Source organism: Blennius ocellaris, assembly GCF_963422515.1.
Source record: "Blennius ocellaris genome assembly, chromosome: 18".
NCBI classification, from domain to species: Eukaryota; Metazoa; Chordata; class Actinopteri; order Blenniiformes; family Blenniidae; genus Blennius; species Blennius ocellaris.
The window spans coordinates 20,345,571-20,365,648 of record NC_137667.1 but is presented as its reverse complement, the minus strand read 5'-3'; the positions used below and the strand labels follow the sequence as shown (position 1 = coordinate 20,365,648).

Genomic DNA, 20,078 nt, shown 5'->3' with positions numbered 1-20,078 from the left:
TCTGATTGTGACATGTGATCTATTATCTAATACCTTCTGAATGTTGTGCACGTTGACAGAGTGACAACATTAAATATTTCTTATATTAGAAGGGTCCAACTTCCAGATGGTTTTTAAGAAAAGGCAAACTAGACATGCTGCTTCTTCAGAAGAAAAGAAGAATATACAAAGAGTGGACTGAAACTCACTATTACTTCATGGCCTGTCCAGACCTTTCTTGTTAACCAATTGTTGTAATGACTTTTAACTGAACTATAAGTGGCTTCGAACTTGTTTTAGACTGTTTTAACGCAGATTTCTTTCTTTTTTTTAATAAATGTAAACTGGTTTACGAAGAGCTTTGAGGTTCAGACTGCAGGTAGATCATCTTGTGAGCTCTAGCTAGAGACGACTGAAGGTTTCAACACGATGTGGATTAATGACTGAATGTAGAGTTCTAACATCTGATGATCTCCACGGTGACAGAGCGTCCTGTGGCCTCTGACCCCTGACCGGAGGCGGAGGACGCCTCCTCCTCCTCCTCCTCTTCCTCCTCCTCCTCCCCCCCTCCTCTCCTCCTCCTCCTCTCCTCCTCCTCCTCCTCTCGTCCTCCTCTTCCTCCTCCTCCTCCCCCCCTCCTCCTCCTCCTCTCGTCCTCCTCCTCCTCCTCTCCTCCCCCCTCCTCCTCCTCATCCTCCTCTCGTCCTCCTCCCCCTCCTCTCCTCCTCCTCCTCTCGTCCTCTTCTCCACCTCCTCCTCCTCCTCCTCTCCTCTCCCTCCCCCTCCTCCTATCGTCCTCCCCCCTCCTCTTCCTCCTCCTCCCCTCCTCCTCCTCCTCCTCTCCTCCTCCTCCTCCCCCCCTCCTCTCCTCCCCCTCTCCTCCCCCCCCTCCTCTCCTCCTCCTCCTCTCCTCCTCCCCCCCCCCTCCTCCTCCCCCAGGAGCACATGTGTGTCTCCTGGCTGCGGTGCCTCACCTGTTTGGACAGGTACTGGCTCAGCTGGTTGCGGCTCTTGTCCACCTGTCTGGATATGGTGCTGAGAGCCGCCAGGCTGACTTCCAGGTTCTCCATGGTGCCGACCGAGTCGAGCCTCCCGGATCCGGACACGAGCCGCTAAATGTTCCCGCTGTGAGGAGAAGGCGGGAGGTTCATGGTGAGAAGGGCTTTCCTGAAACACGATGCGGTCTCCCGGTCCGGTCCAGACACGTCCGGCTCCGGGGGTTGACGTCCAACACGTCCAGTCTGTTAGATCCACAAGCAAACACGCTCAACAAAATCCACATGTGAGCGCAGACGAACTGCTTCCGGTTCGAGCTGGACAAGCCACGCCCCCTTCTTCTTCTTCTTCCTTTCTACTGCGTTGTATTTTAACAGCGGTTGGAAATCATTAAATGGAGGATTACCGCCCCCTACTGTTCAGGAGGGCCACCACAGCGCAATCCTACGGTGGCCCTGAAGGGCCAACCACAACAACAAATCACTAAACACAACAACAAATCACTAAACACAACAACAAATTGAAAAACATTCATTTGTGTTGTGTTTTTCAATTTGCAGTTGTGTTTTTGAATTTGGGGTTGTGTTTTTGAATTTGCTGTTGTGTTTTTGAATTTGCTGTTGTTTAGTGATTTGTTGTTGTGTTGTGTTTTTGAATTCGCGGCTGTGTTTTTCAATTTGCGGTTGTGTTTTTGAATTTGCTGTTGGGTTTTTCAATTTGCTGTTGTGATTTTCAATTAGCTGTTGTGGTTTGTACTTCAGGGCCACCGTATAATCCCGATATCCTATTTATTAACCCCGTTTGTACGAGGAATGAAGAGGTACACACTATAAATTGTAAAATGGTGAACTCCTTCCTTTCTCAACTCAGCTTCCAGAACTGCACTTTCTTGATTATAACTAAGACAGTTCAATACAACATCTACAACTGTCTGTTCAGTACGACATAAACCTGTCTCGTGTTTAAGTCCGGCTCACACGGCAGGGTTATACAATTGTCGGCAGATTTCCCAAACCAAGAGACCACACACACGGCCATAAATAATCACAGGTTTGGTTGGGAAGGTGACTTGAAAACTGTAATCTGTTACAATTTTGACAAGTTACTTGTCAAAAAATTTAATCAGTATCTTACTCTAAGTACTAAAATAAAAAGTAATGTACCAGAGTAATTTTAGTTACTTTTGGATTACTTCACCAGCAAACATAGTAAAGACAAGAAAGAATAGAATGTGTCATCACTTAACAAGTTTTGAACAATCAAAACTCAATAACCAATCAGGTGTCTGACACTGATTTATTTTTTAAAGAATCAAAACTACAATACAAATAAAGCTTTCAATTTCTATTCACGAAAACTTACCCATCTTTTCCTAATCTCTCTCTCTCTCTCTCTCATCCCGTTTCCTCGTTGGTTGGTTTGAACTCAATGTTCAACTTTAGTCTGAGCTGAAAAGTCATGAACATGAACGAAGTGGAACCTGTTTGATAGATATGAGTGAAATATTAATATTTATTTATTGACACACACACACACACACACACGCCTTCACGTGTCGCGTGTTGGTGACGCAGTCAGTCCGCGCCCTGCTCTCTCCGGTCTGTGCCTTCTGCCTCTGGAGAAGTTTGCTCCTCTCAGCAGAGAACATCAGATAAAACCACTTCGTCTGCGGGACGGAGGTCATTTCGTGTCTCACACGGAGCGTCGAACGTCTCCGTGAGAGGCAGAGGAGACTCCAGTGAGCTGTGTTCAGCTACTCTTTTAGCCTTTCGTGAAACGTTCTGCTGGAATTCACGCGCCCGCCCCAGCTGCTGCAGACCGCGGGAAAAGTCGTCACTTCCGGCGCGATGAAGCGTTGGCGCGGCACTGGTAAACAACAGGAGGATTCCGGGAAGGACGTAAGCCCGCTTTTTCAAGACACCTTTCTCCAATAACACATTTAGCAACGTGTAACTGAAACCTGTGCCTTCTGTTCGCCTCCGGAAGTGAATGTCTGTCTCTAATAACGTCTTTAAAGTGTGTTTCTGAGCACTTTGGAGCCTCACTTCAGGCGGTGGTCGGAAACACGAAGCTAACAGTGGATTGATCAAATAAGAAACGCTCAGTTTCTGGAGGAAATTGTCAAAACAACTACTTAGAGTACACATCTGTGAAAATAGAAGGAATTTACTAGTGAACTAGTAAGCAGGAACACAGAACGTGCAGCAAAGCGAGCTCTGTTAGCAAGAGTCAGTTCGCCCACATTCTGCAGGACTGACAGGAAACACTGAACTCAAACCTGAATATCAGTCCGAGTTAAAGCCCTTTGTGTTTTATTTCTGAATAATATTCAGTGTGTTCGTGTGCGGACCTGCAGAGAAAGCAGAACCAAGGAGGACGGAGTGTTGTGACCCACTTGTATTTCGTTGGAGGATTTTCTTTGGACTTTAGGAGCCAAAAGCTTCAACAGTAACACTGAATGTAAATTGTCTTCAACCCCCACCGATGACGATTCAAAGTTCTGTGGCTACTCGGTTACAAGACATGTAACCATGATTGAGCTCCATCTGCCCCATTTCTGCTTATTTGTCTCTGTCATTTCTTTGCTGTTAGTACTTCAACAGGAATCATTGAACATGAGTGTGACAGGTCCTTTTCTCCATCCTCAGGTTCTGTAGAGGAGCCACAGTGACGTCTGGAACATGGAACACACTTCTGCTCGTGAGTGGACTTTAACATTACACACAGAGGGAGATTTGTTGTCACACCTTGTCAGATAGCTGTTCTGTGAAGCTTTGAATGGTCTGTGGCCTTATTACATCTCAGATTTACCAGGAGAATATGAAGGTCCTCAGGAAGAAGTTTATTCAGTGATTCCACAGTTGGAAGCAAAGAAGGTGAAGCAGCTTTTAGTTCTTCATCTGTGGAACAAACCTCCTGAACACATGATGACTGCTGACACCCTCTTCTCTTAAATCAGGACTTCATTCTTTTTATTTGGATCGGATTTTGAATAAACAATAGATTTTCCTTTGTATATTATATTATTTTGATAAAGCGCTTATCTTATTTATTCTCCTTCTTATGCTGTTTTTAATCTCTTTAACTCGCACTTGGAACAGTGATTTAGTTTAAAGTTACTCCTTGAAAATAATCGCTGATTAATTTTCAAAGATTCTGCAGTGAAGCTCTTTCTCCTCTCAGGTAGACATTCTTCATTTTATGCTGCATGTGTGGAGCAAGTCCGTTGATTGTGAAGGTGCATGGAACAGCGTGATGTGTGTGGTTCTCTGATCTCTGTGGGTGATTTGTGACGCCAAACACCAAGATGGGAAACGCGCAAATCTGCTGGTCCAATAAAAAGGATGAGAGTGTGAGAGGATTTAAAGTATTTCATACTCTTATTCAATTTAGTGTAAGATTTTTAATTTCTTGCTTTAATGTATTTCTTATGTCTTTGTAAAGTAACCAAATTGCCTAATAAACATAGCCTTGCCCTTTAAAGCCAAATGGCAGAAGCTGAATCAGGTTGGATTGGGTGAAGCTGACTTATCGTGGACTCTGTATTGTTTGACTCTTTAGTGTTTCAGCTCTTTATTGGAATGTTGAGAAGCGAATGTAATACGAATGAAAGACATTTGTGCTGTGTTCACAGTCCTGGTCCCTGAGAGCGCTGAGGGCTCTGTGGACATCTACGACGGGCTGGATGTGTGCATCGGCAGCTCTGCAGGTGACGCCTCCTCCTCCTCACATGCTTTTGTTGGGTTTCCTTGGAGAGCTGTCGTGTGAGTGTGTACTTCCTGTGTCGCCGCAGAGTCGCCTGGAGCCGGCTCTGGGCTCAGGGAGTCCCTGGATCTGTATGAGGAGCTGGTGACCGAGGAGGAGCAGAACAAAGAGGCGTCCTACGCAGAGGTCAGCCGCCGTTCTGGTCACTCTTACATCCGTTTCACGTTCAGAAGCAAAGCAGCAAAAACTGAAACATTTAAGATGGTCACATTTTGGGGGTCGGTTTTACAAGAGCGGTGCTCTGCGTCACTCACAACGTGGAACTTTTCTTTCTCGTTTCATAATGTGCTTCAAAACAAGGCGGTAAGGATTATAAGTCCCAAAGGCTCCAGAGAACATACAAACCACCTTGTTGTGAAGCTGAAACTGTGAAAATTTAAAGACCTTGTTCATTTAAAAATTTTACCGACCATGTGAAAAATGAAGCACAAGTTGGTCCCGGAACATATTTGCATGAAATTGATCTTGATCACAGACGACACAAGACGAAAAGGACATTTTTGTGTCCCTTTCTCCAGAACCTCCAGAAGACAGAGCTTCTTGTTGCTGTGGAGGAATATAAAAAAATGTAACTTGCATGTTGCGATGGGGAAATTTGTTTTGTTTTCTAAATGGTTCAAATGATTGATTTTGAAACACAGTAAAGTGTGTTACGATTTTGTTGAATGGATCACCGTCGTTTATGGTCATGGATTTCTCTGTACATATTCAAAGGGGCGTGAACAATAAGACGATGTCTTCATCGTGCTCCTTTCCACCAGGCACTGTTCACATGAATGTATCACCCTGGTAAGCAAAATGTGAACATGGTTGAATAAATTAATAAATGAAATGAAAATGGACTGAATGTCACATTCCACCCAGTGGTTCTAATTACAACAACAAGCAACAGCGCCAGCGCGTGGCCTGGCATTCTATTTCCATCGTTTTCAGCACGTCTGCCATCGCAGTGTAAATGGAGGACTATTGCACAACATTGTGGAAGGTACGCAGCCTGAATTAGAGCAGTAGAAGATGTAGTGGTTCCAGTTCCAGGACTGTTCCACTGCCCAGCCAACCAGCAGAGGAACAGCAGCTCAGCAGTCACAGTGAAGAACCGCTCCAGGGCTGCCAAGTCAAAGTGAACACGTCCATTTTAGTTGTGACAAAGCCAAAAGCCCTGCTTGCTAAATGAAAGGAAGTGTTCAGAATTCAGTTCTCTTGGAAAGCTTTCAGTGAACTGGCTCGATGAATTTCATCGCTCTTTTCGTGAAGGTTGTACAACTTCTCAAGCTCACTTCTGTTTTCTGAATTTGCTCGTCTCTTCTGGAAGCAGCAGCATGTTGGCCGTCAGTAAAAGCTCTTATAGTCTACAACAGCCACATGAAGCAACACTTGTGTGTTGACAGTTTTTAAAGGGCGAGATTTATGTTCCTGGTGGGAATTTGGTGTTAAAAAGGTTTATTTGGTTTGCATCACAAAAATGTGTCCATTGACACCCGAAGAAACGGACATTTGACCCCTGCAGCTCTTACAGTCTTCATCCTTTTTTTATGTCTGCAGTTAAAATCCAGATTTCAAGCAGCTCAGGACCAAATCCAGGAGCTGCATCACAGATTGGAGCAGATGGAGATGAAGGTTAGTGGGCGTCCAAACACGCCACTGAGTGTCTGGGGCTTAAACCCTGACATGGTTATTTTACCGTTGCATTTCTCTTCCCGACAGAACTCGGGTTTGACGAATGAGAACTGCTGTCTGAAAAAGAACATCTCAGCTCTTCTGCAAACGGCCCGACAGGAGGTGAAGAGGAAAGATGCAGAGATCATGAGGCTGACTCAACGGTACGACCAGGTTATTTATTCCATCACATTGCTCTTTCGCTTGCCTCTCCTTTACATCCACTGTAACTTTACCCCTTTGTTCATGTTCCGGTTTCATTTCTGCTTTGTCACTGATTCTACCAGCTACCAGGGTATGAAGTCATTCTGGTGCCATCAATCCATTAAGTATTTAAAATAACGTATTATTCGGTTTGTAAGTCACACCAAAATTAGCCTTCTAAGTCTTGATGCTCGAGTCTGATTTCTTGCAGAGGTCAGATCACGTTCACACGACATTTTAAAGGTGACATCTATCAGCCTGCAGTGTCAACATTATCTGTCTTCTGTAGAAATCCTGTTAAAGCCATAAAACGTCTGTGTAACAAAGAACATGTCCTAAGCACTCAGCTGCACTACATTCCCCAACAAAAAAAAAGGTCAAAGATTTTGGCTCCTCAAATGGGGGGACCTAACCAAGCTGGTGACACTGGTCAGCGTAGAGATCCTTTTTCAAGTGCTTGTGCAATAGGTGCCGACAGAATGTGGACCAAAGGATGAGGGAAAGAAGGAGGATGAGAAGTTCTGGCAGAGCTCAGGCTGGGACTCAGACAGTCGCTGCATGAGAAGACGTCAGAGACGCATGATTTGGTGTCCCACGTGATGGAGGCCTGGGTCGAGTCAGCAAAAATCTGAATCGCAACATTCACACGGTCACAAATCAGGCCGGATGATCGAAGTCACTTGTGAGAGCAAATTCGGAATTGTGTCACATTTCCTGCTCTGTGAACGTGGCATTCGTTTCCTTCAGTTTACAGTTTGTCTGCTTTTCTCACGGACCCTAAAATATATATATCTCTTTCCTTTTTCGGTTCTGTAATGCACATTTGAGCATTTTTAGTCCTTTTTGAAACCTCGTGCTCTGTCAGAGTGATTAATGGAGGTTTTCATTGGTGGTGCAGCAGCGTTCTGTCACACAGTGACGTCTAGCGGCCTCACGTTACATGCACTGCTTCATTTACATGTACCATATTAAGCCTCCCGCAAGCAGTGCAGTTTTGGGCTGTCATAGACAAAAGATGGAATCGTGGGAGAATCATCAGTAAAATTGCACGCCGTTAGCTGACGGCTGAGATGTCGGTCAGAAGCCTGCAACCACTAGCGGGCTATATTTGGGCAGTCATAAATGCAGCTGCGATCACGTTCAGCTGCAACTGCAGCCTGCAGGTTCGTTTACATTGAGTGACTTTTGTTGGAAATTGAAAGACCACAACAGTCGATGCCAACTGAAAATGCTAGTCGATGCTAACACGCTTACTTCAAGCTCCTGTTGCAACATCAGCTTCCAGGACGTCCTCTCTCTTTGAGTTGAATGTGTCCGTACCCTCCGACTCTTCTTTGGGGGTATTTCTATCCCAACACGCCGTGCGACAACCCCTCCCCCGCTGTGCCTTCCTACAGTCTGCAGACATGATTATTATTATGATTATTTCATCTCGTGCAGTTTGAGAGGCTGTAGCTACTAAAGATTAAGATCTCATGGTGTGGGGAAGCCTTTAGTCCTGGAGGGCCGCAGTCCTGCAGGTTATAGATGTTTCCTGCTCAAACACACCTGTTATCATGACGAGGCTCTGCAGGAAGCTGGACAGCCACTCATTGCTGTATTGATGTGAGGAGACGTCTAAAACATGCAGGGCTGCAGCCCTCCAGGACCAGGATTGCCCACCCCCGGTCTAGATCAAGGGTAGGCAATCCTCGTCCTCGAGAGCCGCAGCCCTGCACGTCTTCAATGTGTCCTCACATCAACCCAGCTGACACCAATCAGTGGCTCCTTGTCCAGCTTCCTGCAGAGCCTCGTCATCAGAACTCAGTGTGTTTGAGCAGGGAAGCATCTATAACCTGCAGGACTGCGGCCCTCCAGGACCAGGGTTCCCTACCCCTTCTTTAGAGACATGAGCAGCCAAATGACTAAAGCTAGCGTGACTTACGGTTTATAAAGATGGTAGCTAACCACAGTAATTCACCATTGGCTGGGTTTTTCTTTCTCTGTGAAAATCCTGTTGTTTTGAATCCATGGAAATGTACTTCCGTTGCGGTTTGTTCAGGTTTTTTGCAGCAGATTGTTATGGTTAGACAGACCATCTCCACACCTTCAGCTCTTTTTGGAGATTTGCGCTCTGTGGGGTCCAGATCTCCCCAATGTGGTCCAGTCATACTGAGGTCATATCAAGGTTATACCAAGGTCACGAGTTGACGTGGAGCATAGGCTCGATGATGCAGGTTCTTGTAATGTTCAATTCAACAAACGAGAGACAGCAACATGCTTATTCAACTTAAATATGGAAACCAACTTGTTTTATTTTCGAACTGCCACATGGCGTCTTGTATTGAACTGAATCAGATGGACTAATTCAACTGCAGAGTTAGAGAGCATTATTTCCAAGTGCAGTATTGTAAAATAAGGATTTCCCCCTTACTTAGGCCTTACAAAACTACTTATGGCTTTACTTCAGCTCCGCATATCTCATATTTTTAACATGCGACATTAATCTGGGTTATTATGCTATCATGTTTCAGTGCAGTCAGTGGAGCCCCGAGCTTGTTTTGTGTTTGCAGCTTTTTTGCTCCGCTCATCTTCTGGCTGAAGAAATGCCGGCTTGGCTCCAAACTCCTCTGCCACATAAAACGTAAAATGTTCCCTTTTCAGGTATTCTTGAATTTTGTGGTTTGGTAAGCCTGAAAACTAGGAAGCCCTCAGTTCGTCACTTAACTTGCCTTTCTTTGTTCTGAGTGTTTGTTCGTACTGAAGCTGTTGTTCAAACTTTGTTTCCCAGGTCAGAGAAACCCTCCTACCACCCACAGCCTCGCATCAATGTGCAGGATCCAAATCGCTCCGAGCGCACCCCGATAGCCACTTCCTCCAGTAAATCACAGCCGCCGCCGCCTCCTCCTCGTCCTCCGCCTCCTCCTCCTCCTCCTCCTCCTCCTCCCCCGCCAACATGTTCACGTCAGCAGGAGCCCCCTGCCAGAGCTCCAGCTCTGGCCTGTAAGAAGGAATGTGCGGCGATGAGCAGAGCGCCCATGCCGTCTTGTCATGGTCAGTCCAGAAGAGACTGTGAAGCAGCTGACAAGCACAAGTCCAAGTGCAGAGAGGAGAAGCATCAGAGTGAGAAACTTCCTGAAACAAGTGACAGGAGACATCGAAGTGCTTCAGCTTCAGACCCCAGCAAACAGTTTCCTGCCTTTGAGCAAAGCAGATCCCATCGAGTTGAAGGACGAAGACACGACCCAAAGTTCAGAAAAAGCAAAGTCTGGACTATAGAAGATCACATCAGGTCAGAGGGAGCCAAGACTTGTTCTCTCGAGGTTTCACACGGATATTACTCTGATAAGAAGAGCAGCAGCGGAGAGCGAAAGCCTGACAAACCCGAGATGGCCACAACAGACTCGGACTGCAATGCACTTCGAAGTTCAAAAGAAATCCACAACCGAGAGAGAGGAGAGAGAAAAAACAGGATGAGTGATAAATGGAGAGGTTCCAAGGAGCAGAAGAAAGGGAATCATCCTGCCGAGCGCTACAAAGATTCCTCTAAGGAATGGAAAGAAGCGCGAGATAAAAAACACCAAAGCAAGGAAGACAGACGGCGTGAAGACAAGCGGGACAGCCAATCAGAGATCAGCAAAGAACGAAAGAAACAAAGAAGCAGAGAGGAAAAACAAGAAAAATCAGCTCAGGGAAAGAAAAGCAGTGTTGAGGAAAACAGTCCCAGCAGGAAGCTGTGTTTCATGGAGACGTTGAATTTAACCCTCTCTCCCATCAAGAAGCCAAGGTTGTCTGGAAGCAGCTGCCAGGAAAAGCTTCCAGGTCAGGAAGTCAAAACGACGCCTGATGGAGATCACTCACTCCCTAATCTTGATGACATGTGTGTTATTGATGAAATTGATGTCAGTGATTCTGAGGCGGGCTTCAGTGAGGCTACCAGTCCACTTCTGAATAACCTCAATGCTTTAACTTCACCAGAGCCGTTGGATTGTGTAAAGGATGTTCAGGAAACAGACATCAGTCATAGCCAGCAGAACCAGACGGCAACAAATGAAGTGACCAGGCTCCCAGAGAGCATCTCCTGCCAGGCCAGGGAGGATCTAGCAGAGTGTCCGGACAAAGTAGGAATGGGTTGTGAAAGCCAGGGAGCAGAGCCTGAAGGAGCAGAGGTCACACACCCCAGTGAAACATCTGGAAGCCTCTCTGACCAGCAGACCAACGGTCTCCTCAAAACAATGGACTCTGGAAAGGACACAGAAGAACCAGCGCCCCCGAAACCTGCAGTGGCTCAGAGCGCCCCCCCACCAGACCCAGACCTTACTGAAGACACAACCAGTCCAAACACTCCTGCTGCTGTTCCTCCACGGGATCCTGCTCCTCCTGATGTCCCTCCACAGGATCCTGCTGTTCCTCCACGGGATCCTGGTCCTCCTGATGTCCCTCCACAGGATCCTGCTGTTCCTCCACGGGATCCTGGTCCTCCTGATGTCCCTCCACAGGATCCTGCTGTTCCTCCACAGGATCCTGGTCCTCCTGCTGTTCCTCCACAGGATCCTGGTCCTCCTGATGTCCCTTCACAGGATCCTGGTCCTCCTGATGTCCCTTCACAGGATCCTGGTCCTCCTGATGTCCCTCCACAGGATCCTGCTGTTCCTCCACATGAACCTGGTCCTCCTGCTACTCCTCCACGGGATCCTGATCCTCCGGCTGTTCCTCCACAGGATCCTGATGTTCCTCCACAGGATCCTGGTCCTCCTGCTGTTCCTCCACGGGAACCTGGTCCTCCTGATGTCCCTTCACAGGATCCTGCTGTCCCTCCACGGGACCCCGGCTCTCCTGCTGTCCCTCCACGGGACCCCGGCTCTCCTGCTCCAGAGAACCAAGGCAGTGGGAGACAGGCCTCCTCCAGGGATCCAGCTGCAGTTCCCAGTATGATCAGCCTGGAGTCCCTTCCACAGGAAGGCTTTAGTTTAATGCAGGCCATGTTAGCGTTAGCTGATGAAGACGCTAGTGACGCTCCAGTGGAGCCCGGCTCCTCCACTGGAAGCACTGCAGTGTTCCCTGCTGGCAGGACGACTGAAGAGAAGGTTCCAGAGAGGCTGGACCACCCCCCCGTCACCCCCCACAAGAACTTCAGTCTAGCAAAGAGACAGGAGCCCTCCGGCTCTGTGCCCTTCATCCATGACGAAGACTCCATGATGCGCACGCTCAGCAGTCTGAAGAGGATCCCGGACGCCATCAGCCCGCTCAGGAGCCCAGTGCAGACCAGCAAGAGGAACCTCTCCCACCTGCATGGCAAGCCTGGCCACGTCAAGAGCCTTCAGAAAGGTACGTCTCGCCTCGTCATGTCACAACACTTAACAATACAGCTCTGTGCCAGAGGGACTTCATGTTTTCACCTGCTTAGGAAACGGAACCCAAAGTGACGGTGTTGAGACAAATGCCTCAACTTTTGGGATTGAGCGAGAAAATGTCTCCCCAAAATACAGTTGAGTCAGTGGGAAGAACTAATTAAGGATTATTTAAGAGAGAAGGGTTTATTTCCCCAACAAAAGTGGCCCCTCGTTAAAGCATAAGGCCTGTAGCGACGTTTTCATGTACAATGTGATGAAAGAGAAAGAAATGTGGCCATGGTGACAAGAAAAAGAAGTTGGTTTTTTTAAAGTCGAGATGCACACCCATGTTAAACTGAAAACGATCAAATTTAAAGACTCAGATTGAAATTGGGCCGAGATATCAAAAACATGTTTTCATATCTGATAAGTGGACAAAAGCGACAACGTTTAAACTTTAAATGGAGTCTCTTGCTGAAAGTATGGTGACGTCACCTGGCCTTGAAAAGTGAGGTTTTGTTTTTGTTTTTCACTCTGTTCGCCCTTCAAATGGGAAATTAGATGCACTTTTCCACCATTTTTTAAAACCGTTAGCCATGCCGCTTATTAAACAGTATTCCTGAATTTTCGGCCCATTTTGATGTGCTTTGTTGAAACGTGCTCCTAACTGTGCGGGACTTATGTGCCAAAAAAAAAACAGAGCCAGAAGAAGATTTTTGAAACATCCTAGGAAGAGTAATCTTTGCGCCAAGCCTCTTAAAAAGGCACGAAAATAATATTGAAGCAAACAGCCCTTGTATGGAAATAATATCGGCATGGGCAGATATCTAAATTCAGGGATCGGGTCAAAAGTGAAAATCATGGATCGGTGCATCCCTCATTTCTTCTTTGAGTTCTCAGTTGTTTCACAGGACCTGGGAGGTTGTTTTCTCAAAGCAAGTATTTTGTGTTTCTGGTGCAGATTTCTCCAGTGCGCCTGCTGATGCCAGCCCAAAGAAGTTGGATGTAAACAAAGAGAACAAACATCCCGGCTCTCCTGCTAACCGTGACACGCCAAACCTTGCCGACAAGGTGTCGGACGTGTCTTCAGGCCTCTCTGACACAGATCTCGAGGAAGGAGAAATTCAAAGTGAAACTGACGACGCGACAGCCAGTTCTCCAGCTCCTGCAACCAAGAAAGCGAAGTTAGCAGCTCCCGTTAAAAATAGAAGCAGTCCTAAGTCTGTTTTGAAGAGGAAACATGAAGAAAAGTGTGGTGCTTCTGTGGAGACCCATGAAACGGCAGCTGCCTCGACACGAAGTCCAAGGAGCCGTTTTAAAACGGTTTGCCCGGCAGCAACCAAAGCTTCCTTTTCCACCATAGACGACATCATGGAAACGTTCAAGCTGGTTCGTACTGAGATCCGTAAAAAGTACATGAAACTCCATAAAACCTTTCCGAAGAAAAGTTTCTATGGTGTGATGGAGAATTTCCAGGAATCTTTCCTGGAGTTTGTGGACGGTGCTCATTTTGGAAAACTCTGCAGTCATCAGGCAGAGCTGAAGTCAAAGCTGAAGAAACTGATCACCTCTGTGTTTGGCAAAGTGTCAAACAATGGCATTGTTAAACGCATCTTTGAACAGCAAGCAGGAGACATGAAGCAGAAGTTGTGGGACTTTGTAGACGCTCAAGTCAACTACTTGTTCAGGGAGATGGACACGACACTTCAGGGCGTCTGCAGACCAAGTCAGACCAAAGACAAGAAGCCCCGCAGGAGGGAGCAGGCTTCCAGACAGTCTCCAACCAGAAAGGCTCACTGTCAGCCAACGGAAGCACAGTCTCCTCCCATCAGCCTGAACCCCACCAGACCAGGAACGTACAAAACAGGTCTTGGCAGTAGAGGGAAAGATATCAGGATCACACATGCAGATGAAGAGGGGAAGACTGATTTGAGTCCACTGAAGGGCCCACATGGCCAAGCTGCAGTGGAGTGTTTTCCTCCTAAGAATCACTCATTAACGCCTGAAAAGAATAGACCTTTATTGTTCTCTCATAATGGGCCTTTGGTGGACAAGACAGACTTTCAGCTCCTTACAGAACAACAAGCCTCCAGTTTAACTTTTAACCTGGTGAGGGATTCTCAAATGGGAGAAATCTTCAAGTGTCTCCTGCAAGGGTCTGACCTGTTGGAAAGCCATGGCGATAACGGTGCCTGGACCCTCACCTCTCCCAGAAAGGACAGGGAAAGATTCATCGGCGTCGCCACACCAAGGAAATTTGATTCTCCATCGAAGCTGCTTTCCTCAACCAAGTTGGACACTCCCACCAAACTGGTGGCAGCATGGGCGAGTATTTCGCCTCGCAAGCTCTCTTCACCATGCTTGAAAGAGCCCATGCATTTAAACCCAGCTTTATTTGATGAAAGCTGCATGCTGGAAGTTCCATCAGAGACTGGACTCCAGACACAGAAGTCATTTTCCATTCTGGCAGAAGACCTGGCCGTGTCTCTCACCATCCCGTCGCCCCTCAAGTCGGACAGTCACCTCAGCTTTCTGCAGCCGTCCAGCACCAGCATGCACCTCCTGTCCACTCCAGACAGCGTCATCAGCGCACACATCGGCGAGGATGCCCTGATGGATGGAGAGGACGCTACAGAGCAGGACATTCACCTCGCGCTCGACACCGATAACTCCAGTCGTGACTCCAGCGGCACCAGTGGAGCCTCTTCTCCGCTCGCCACGCCGTTTGTCTTCAAGCCCGACGTTCCCATGCAGGCGATGGTGATGGAGAAATCCAACGACCACTTCATTGTGAAGATTAGGCAGGCCGGTGGAAGTATCAAGCTGGCCGATGACAGCCTGGATCGAACCATAACAGAAGAGCCGCAACACAAAAAACATGATGCATCGGCTCCGGAAAGTCAAATAAACACTGTTTTTGTTGAAAGATCGCATGAACCTTGCTGTTCCAGCCGCACAGTGCCATCAGAACTGAATCCTTCCAACCTTCCCCAACACTCTACAGTCAGTCAGGCTACAACTAAATCAAGTTCCTCTCTCTCACGCAAGGAAAAAAGGAAACTCTTGAAAAACTCCTTCCACAAAAAAGATGCATCGTCTCGGAGTCCCTCAAAGAACTGTCCTCTCAAAAAGTCTGAGACAAGTGTACCTGAAGCAGCTCTAGAGGATAGTTTGGACACGGCCTGTCAAAACTCTAATGACTGCACCATCATTGCTGAAGAGAGTCAAACTGGTCTTGGCAAAGAGGAGTGTCCTTCAGAAGTTCTCTCAGTGGAGCCCCAGAAAACCACCAGTCCATCTAAAGGATCAGGTGTTGGTTTGCAGCATTATTTCCAACGCTGTGACGAAGCTCAGCAGAGTGGAGCAGCAGCTTCGACTGGTTTAGACTCCAAGAGAGACGAGACGGAGGCAGTGGAGCCAGAGAGGCGTCGCGCCACTGCAGAGGACACGAGCAGCTCACCACAGGAACTGCAGACGGACCACAACAAGAGCAGGAAACGCAAAAAACACCAGAAGAAATCCAAAGCGAAGAGATCCAAAGAGGAGGAGAGCAGGAAGAGTTCAAGTGCGAAGAAAGAGGAGGAGGAGTCCCAGACCTCGCTGGCCTCTCTGTCCCCCAACAGCCTCTCTGCCAAGAACGTGGTTCGGAAGAAGGGCGAGGTCGTGATCGCATGGACCAGGTCAGTACCTGTAGCTCTAGACCCTACTGCAGGGAGGGGGAGCATTTAGGGCGGCTTTCCACCGTACAACAAGTGCAGGGACGGAACGGAGCCTTACGGAGGTACGGCAAAGAGTAACTGGAGCCAAACCCGGTGCCCGTTTCCACTGCAGGAAGTAGGTTACAAAGTAGGCGGGGCTTAGAGCTCTGCAGATATGTGACGTTACAACAGTCGTCTCAGCCTGGAGGAAGATCTGGACCTTATGAATCCTCTGTTGTTGTTGTTGTTGTTGTTTACATCCTCTGCTTTGCACTAGTTGTTTTGTTCATGTTAATTGTTTGCAGCCACAGAGCTGCAGGTGTAACTTCATGTTGGTCCAGAGAGAGACTTGCCCCCGATGCTCCGAGTGTCTGTCTTTGCATCACGTCCCCACTCGTCCCCAGTCCGCTCCGTCCCCGGTCGTCCCCACTCCATCCCCGCTCGTCCCCAGTCCATCCCCGCTCCGTCCCCGGTCGTCCCCACTCCGTCCCCGGTCGTCCCCACTCCGTCCCCGGTCGTCCCCAGTCCGTCCCCGCTCGTCCCCAGTCCATCCCCGCTCGTCCCCAGTCCATCCCCGCTCGTCCCCAGTCCGTCCCCGGTCGTCCCCGCTTCGTCCCCGGTCGTCCCCGCTCTGTCCCCAGTCAGTTTCCGCTCCGTCCCCAGTCAGTTTCCGCTCCGTCCCCGGTCGTCCCCGCTTCGTCCCCGCTCTGTCCCCAGTCAGTTTCCGCTCCGTCCCCAGTCAGTTTCCGCTCCGTCCCCGGTCGTCCCCGCTTCGTCCCCGCTCTGTCCCCAGTCAGTTTCCGCTCCGTCCCCAGTCAGTTTCCGCTCCGTCCCCGGTCGTCCCCGCTTCGTCCCCGCTCTGTCCCCAGTCAGTTTCCGCTCCGTCCCCAGTCAGTTTCCGCTCCGTCCCCGGTCGTCCCCAGTCCGTCCCCGCTCGTCCCTGCTCGTCCCTGCCCAGCGTCCTCTGCGGACCCCCGGAGCCTCCTAAAGTTCTGCACCTGAGCAGAAGTGCCGACGCAAATTGTTGCTGTGGAAACCCGAACCACAACGACCAAACCTCCATTGCTGCACTTGTTGTGAGGTGGAAATGGGGCTTTTGTTTTCTGACCTTTGACCTCTGACCTGCTGGTGTTACGTTGATTACATGATGTCTACTATGAGTAAGATCAGTTTAGAGTCTTTGACCAGTTATATTGAAACACTTCAGAGTTTAATCTTCAGTGGAAGAACAAATAGCTCTTTCATGTTATAACTTTTTAAAGTTTGAGTTTTTGGACCAGTGATTTATAATAAAAGTGTAATATTGACAAAATGTTCTAGTGAAAGGGATATGTGAACGATAAAAGACCAGCCATTTCTGCTTTTATTTGCAAACAAGGAGCTATATTACTGGATTTTCTTCTTAGATGGTATCACATTTGTACAATATTTTAAGATGCTTTAAGTAAAAAGGCAAAATGAACTGTTAAAATCCTACACAGGCCACATTGTTATTGTTATTGTCCATTTATAATTACTTTAAAATAAAATGAATGGAACACTTAATGACCAATATATCTGAAGAGGTGGATGTTTAACCTTTCGTCCCTCCGGTTGTGTGATTCTCAACACAAACAGACACTTTGCATGGAAGTTTGTTGTTATTTGTGGTGACCCTCGATACCAACACATGGTGAAACGACGGCCTAGCCCTCGACAGGTCTGGTCTGCTGTGTTGGATTAGCATAGCGCTGCTCCACTGACCTGCTTTATGTGAGTCTCACTGTGTCCTGCTTGTTGCTTTGTTCCAGAGATGAAGATCGAGCTATCCTGATGGCCTTGAAGACAGAAGGAGCTTCACGGGACACTTTCTTCGCTCTGGCAGAGAAACTCAACAAGCCCTCCGAGCAGGTGAACGAAACCTCTTCTCTTGGTTCCAGTTCTAGTCCTCCTCTCCACTGTGGTGCAGTACATTATAGCAACGCGCAGCCAGACCCTACATTGCTGCGTGTTTCCACCGCAGAGAGGACGCTTAAAGTGGCATGGTTTACGGCGCAGATCTGTGACGTCATCATAGCAGCTGTTCTGGTCCGGAACTCTTCAGTTCCCGTCGTTCCTCAGTTGCTCACTGCTCTAAGCTGGGAGCCTCCATTCTCTAAGCTGGGAGCCTCCATTCTCTAAGCTGGGAGTCTCCATTCTCTAAGCTGGGAGCCTCCATTCTCTAAGCTGGGAGCCTCCATTGTCTAAGCTGGGAGCCTCCATTCTCTAAGCTGGGGGCCTCCATTCTCTAAGCTGGGAGCCTCCATTCTCTAAGCTGGGAGCCTCCATTCTCTAAGCTGGGAGCCTCCATTCTCTAAGCTGGGAGCCTCCATTCTCTAAGCTGGGAGCCTCCATTCTCTAAGCTGGGAGCCTCCATTCTCTGAGGCAGCTTGGAAAGTCCTGAGGAGCAGCTCACCGGCTCTCCTGTCCTGCACCTCGTCGCAAGACCACTTCACCCTGTGTTCACCCTGCGCGTTCACCCTGTGTTCACCCTGTGTTCACCCTGCATGTTCACCCTGTGTTCACCCTGCATGTTCACCCTGCGCGTTCACCCTGCGCGTTCACCCTGCGCGTTCACCCTGCGCGTTCACCCTGCGCGTTCACCCTGCGCGTTCACCCTGCGTTCACCCTGCGTTCACCCTGCGTTCACCCTGCGTTCACCCTGCGTTCACCCTGCGTTCACCCTGCATGTTCACCCTGCATGTTCACCCTGCATGTTCACCCTGTGTTCAGGGCTTCCTCCCACACTCCCCAGACCGTACCCTGGTGCCCCTGAGCAACACCCACTGCTCTCCCCCTCTGCTCTCCCCCACTGCTGCTCTGGGTGTCTGGTGCTGTAAAGTTAAATGATAAAAAGAAATGTATATGGCTGATGGTCTTTGAATGTTGCTGGTTGTCCAGACGGACCAATCAGCAGACAGCTGACAGACCGTAGTGCTACGAACCTCAATGGGGGGGTTACAAACAAGGGAGCGGGTGTGTAGGGTGCTTTGATCCACAAATGTTGTTCGTGAAAACATGAAAATACATTCCAGCATATACTGCAGTGAAAACCAGGCTGACAGTGAAACATCCAACTGCTTTTCTCCACAGATTGCTCACAGGTTCCATCAACTCATGAAGCTTTTTAAGAAGATGGACTCTTGATTGGGGTCCAGGAACCCTCCCAGCAGGGGTCCAGGCCCTCCCAGCAGGAGTCCAGGAACCCTCCCAGCAGGGGTCCGGGGGCCCTCCCAGCAGGGGTCCGGGAACCCTCCCAGCGGGGGTCCGGGGGCCCTCCCAGCAGGGGTCCGGGAACTCTCCCAGCAGGGGTCCGGGAACTCTCCCAGCAGGGGTCCGGGGGCCCTCCCAGCAGGGGTCCGGGAACCCTCCCAGCAGGGGTCCAGGCCCTCCCAGCGGGGGTCCGGGAACCAGACACTGAGTTGAGGAGCCATGAAAACACTGTCTGCAGAAACACACACTGGTTAAAAGGAAGAGTCCGTTTCCTCTTCCTCCCACTGTTGAACATGAAAATCTGTTCTGGACGCCAGAACCAGTCACTCCAGACCTGATCCAGACCTGATTGTTGTCCACACCTGATCCAGACCTGATTGTTGTCCACACCTGATCCAGACCTGATCCAGACCTGATTGTTGTCCACACCTGATCCAGACCTGATCCAGACCTGATTGTTGTCCACACCTGATCCAGACCTGGTTCACTCATTAGGGTGATAGAAGGTGTTTGGTAGTGAAGCCTGCAGAAGCGGTGTGACTCCAGTTTCAGAGTGTTGAGGAGAGTCGGTCTGCTCTCACTGTAGAAACGAACCTCACAGGATCAGATGTGATTTCTGTTCCTCAACTCTGCTGGATGTTTTCCACGAGGCGTCACTACAGACTGCTCAGGTTTGACCTCCCTCATTATTCCTGGAAGACTGTCAGCTGGTTCATCCTGTGTGACTTCATATGTTTGATAGCGGCTGCTCCTGTGAGTTTTGGATCCATGTGAAGGTTGTGAAAAGGTTTAGAAGTGACATTTCTCTTTTTAATACATTTTTTTTTAATCAACATTTGGCCTCTGGATCATTTTGAAGTTGTGAATATTGTACATAGAGCCTTACTAAAAATAAAGTTCTATTTATTTTTGATGCCGTCACTTTTTGCTGCTCACATTTGTGAAAGTCGTTGCTCTGAAAGGATCGAGGCGAGAAAAAACATTTTGTATGGAAGCATAATGAGCACTTTTTCAATTCACTCATCTTTTAACAGCAGTCATCAGCAAACAGTGAATCTGGCTGAAGATGCATCACTGAGAAATCCCACATATTTTGCAAATGATGGCAAAGCTTGAAATGAGAATGTTTGTGGAGTCCCAGAAAGACTTTCTCATTTCAAGATACACAAACCTGATTTGTCCTGAAGCAGCTCAGGAGATGTGAGAGAATCCTGCGATTGTTTCACATGTTTAATGT

The 20,078-nt window shown here is 48.4% G+C and overlaps 2 protein-coding genes across 7 annotated transcripts in view; one reads left to right on the top strand and one right to left on the bottom strand.

Moving 5' to 3' along the window:
- mdn1 (midasin AAA ATPase 1) overlaps positions 1 to 1,174 on the bottom strand; it is a 106,832-nt gene extending 105,658 nt beyond the window's left edge. For all 6 annotated transcript variants that reach the window (XM_080513719.1, XM_080513721.1, XM_080513720.1 and 3 more), the window contains exon 1: positions 954 to 1,174. In XM_080513719.1, the coding sequence (XP_080369845.1) occupies positions 954 to 1,049 (96 nt within the window). In that variant the 5' untranslated portion in view covers positions 1,050 to 1,174. The remainder of the gene's footprint in view (positions 1 to 953) is intronic.
- A 1,592-nt stretch (positions 1,175 to 2,766) lies between these two features.
- Positions 2,767 to 19,709, top strand: casp8ap2 (caspase 8 associated protein 2). The gene is made up of 13 exons (XM_080514445.1): positions 2,767 to 2,873; positions 3,624 to 3,675; positions 4,610 to 4,684; positions 4,769 to 4,866; positions 6,283 to 6,357; positions 6,445 to 6,560; positions 9,371 to 10,401; positions 10,558 to 10,700; positions 10,864 to 11,508; positions 11,709 to 11,907; positions 12,874 to 15,592; positions 17,401 to 17,500; positions 18,722 to 19,709. The coding sequence occupies exons 2-13, from the start codon at positions 3,657 to 3,659 to the stop codon at positions 18,773 to 18,775; spliced, it is 5,274 nt and encodes a 1,757-aa protein (XP_080370571.1). The 5' UTR covers positions 2,767 to 2,873; positions 3,624 to 3,656; the 3' UTR covers positions 18,776 to 19,709.
- The last annotated feature ends 369 nt before the right edge of the window (positions 19,710 to 20,078 follow it).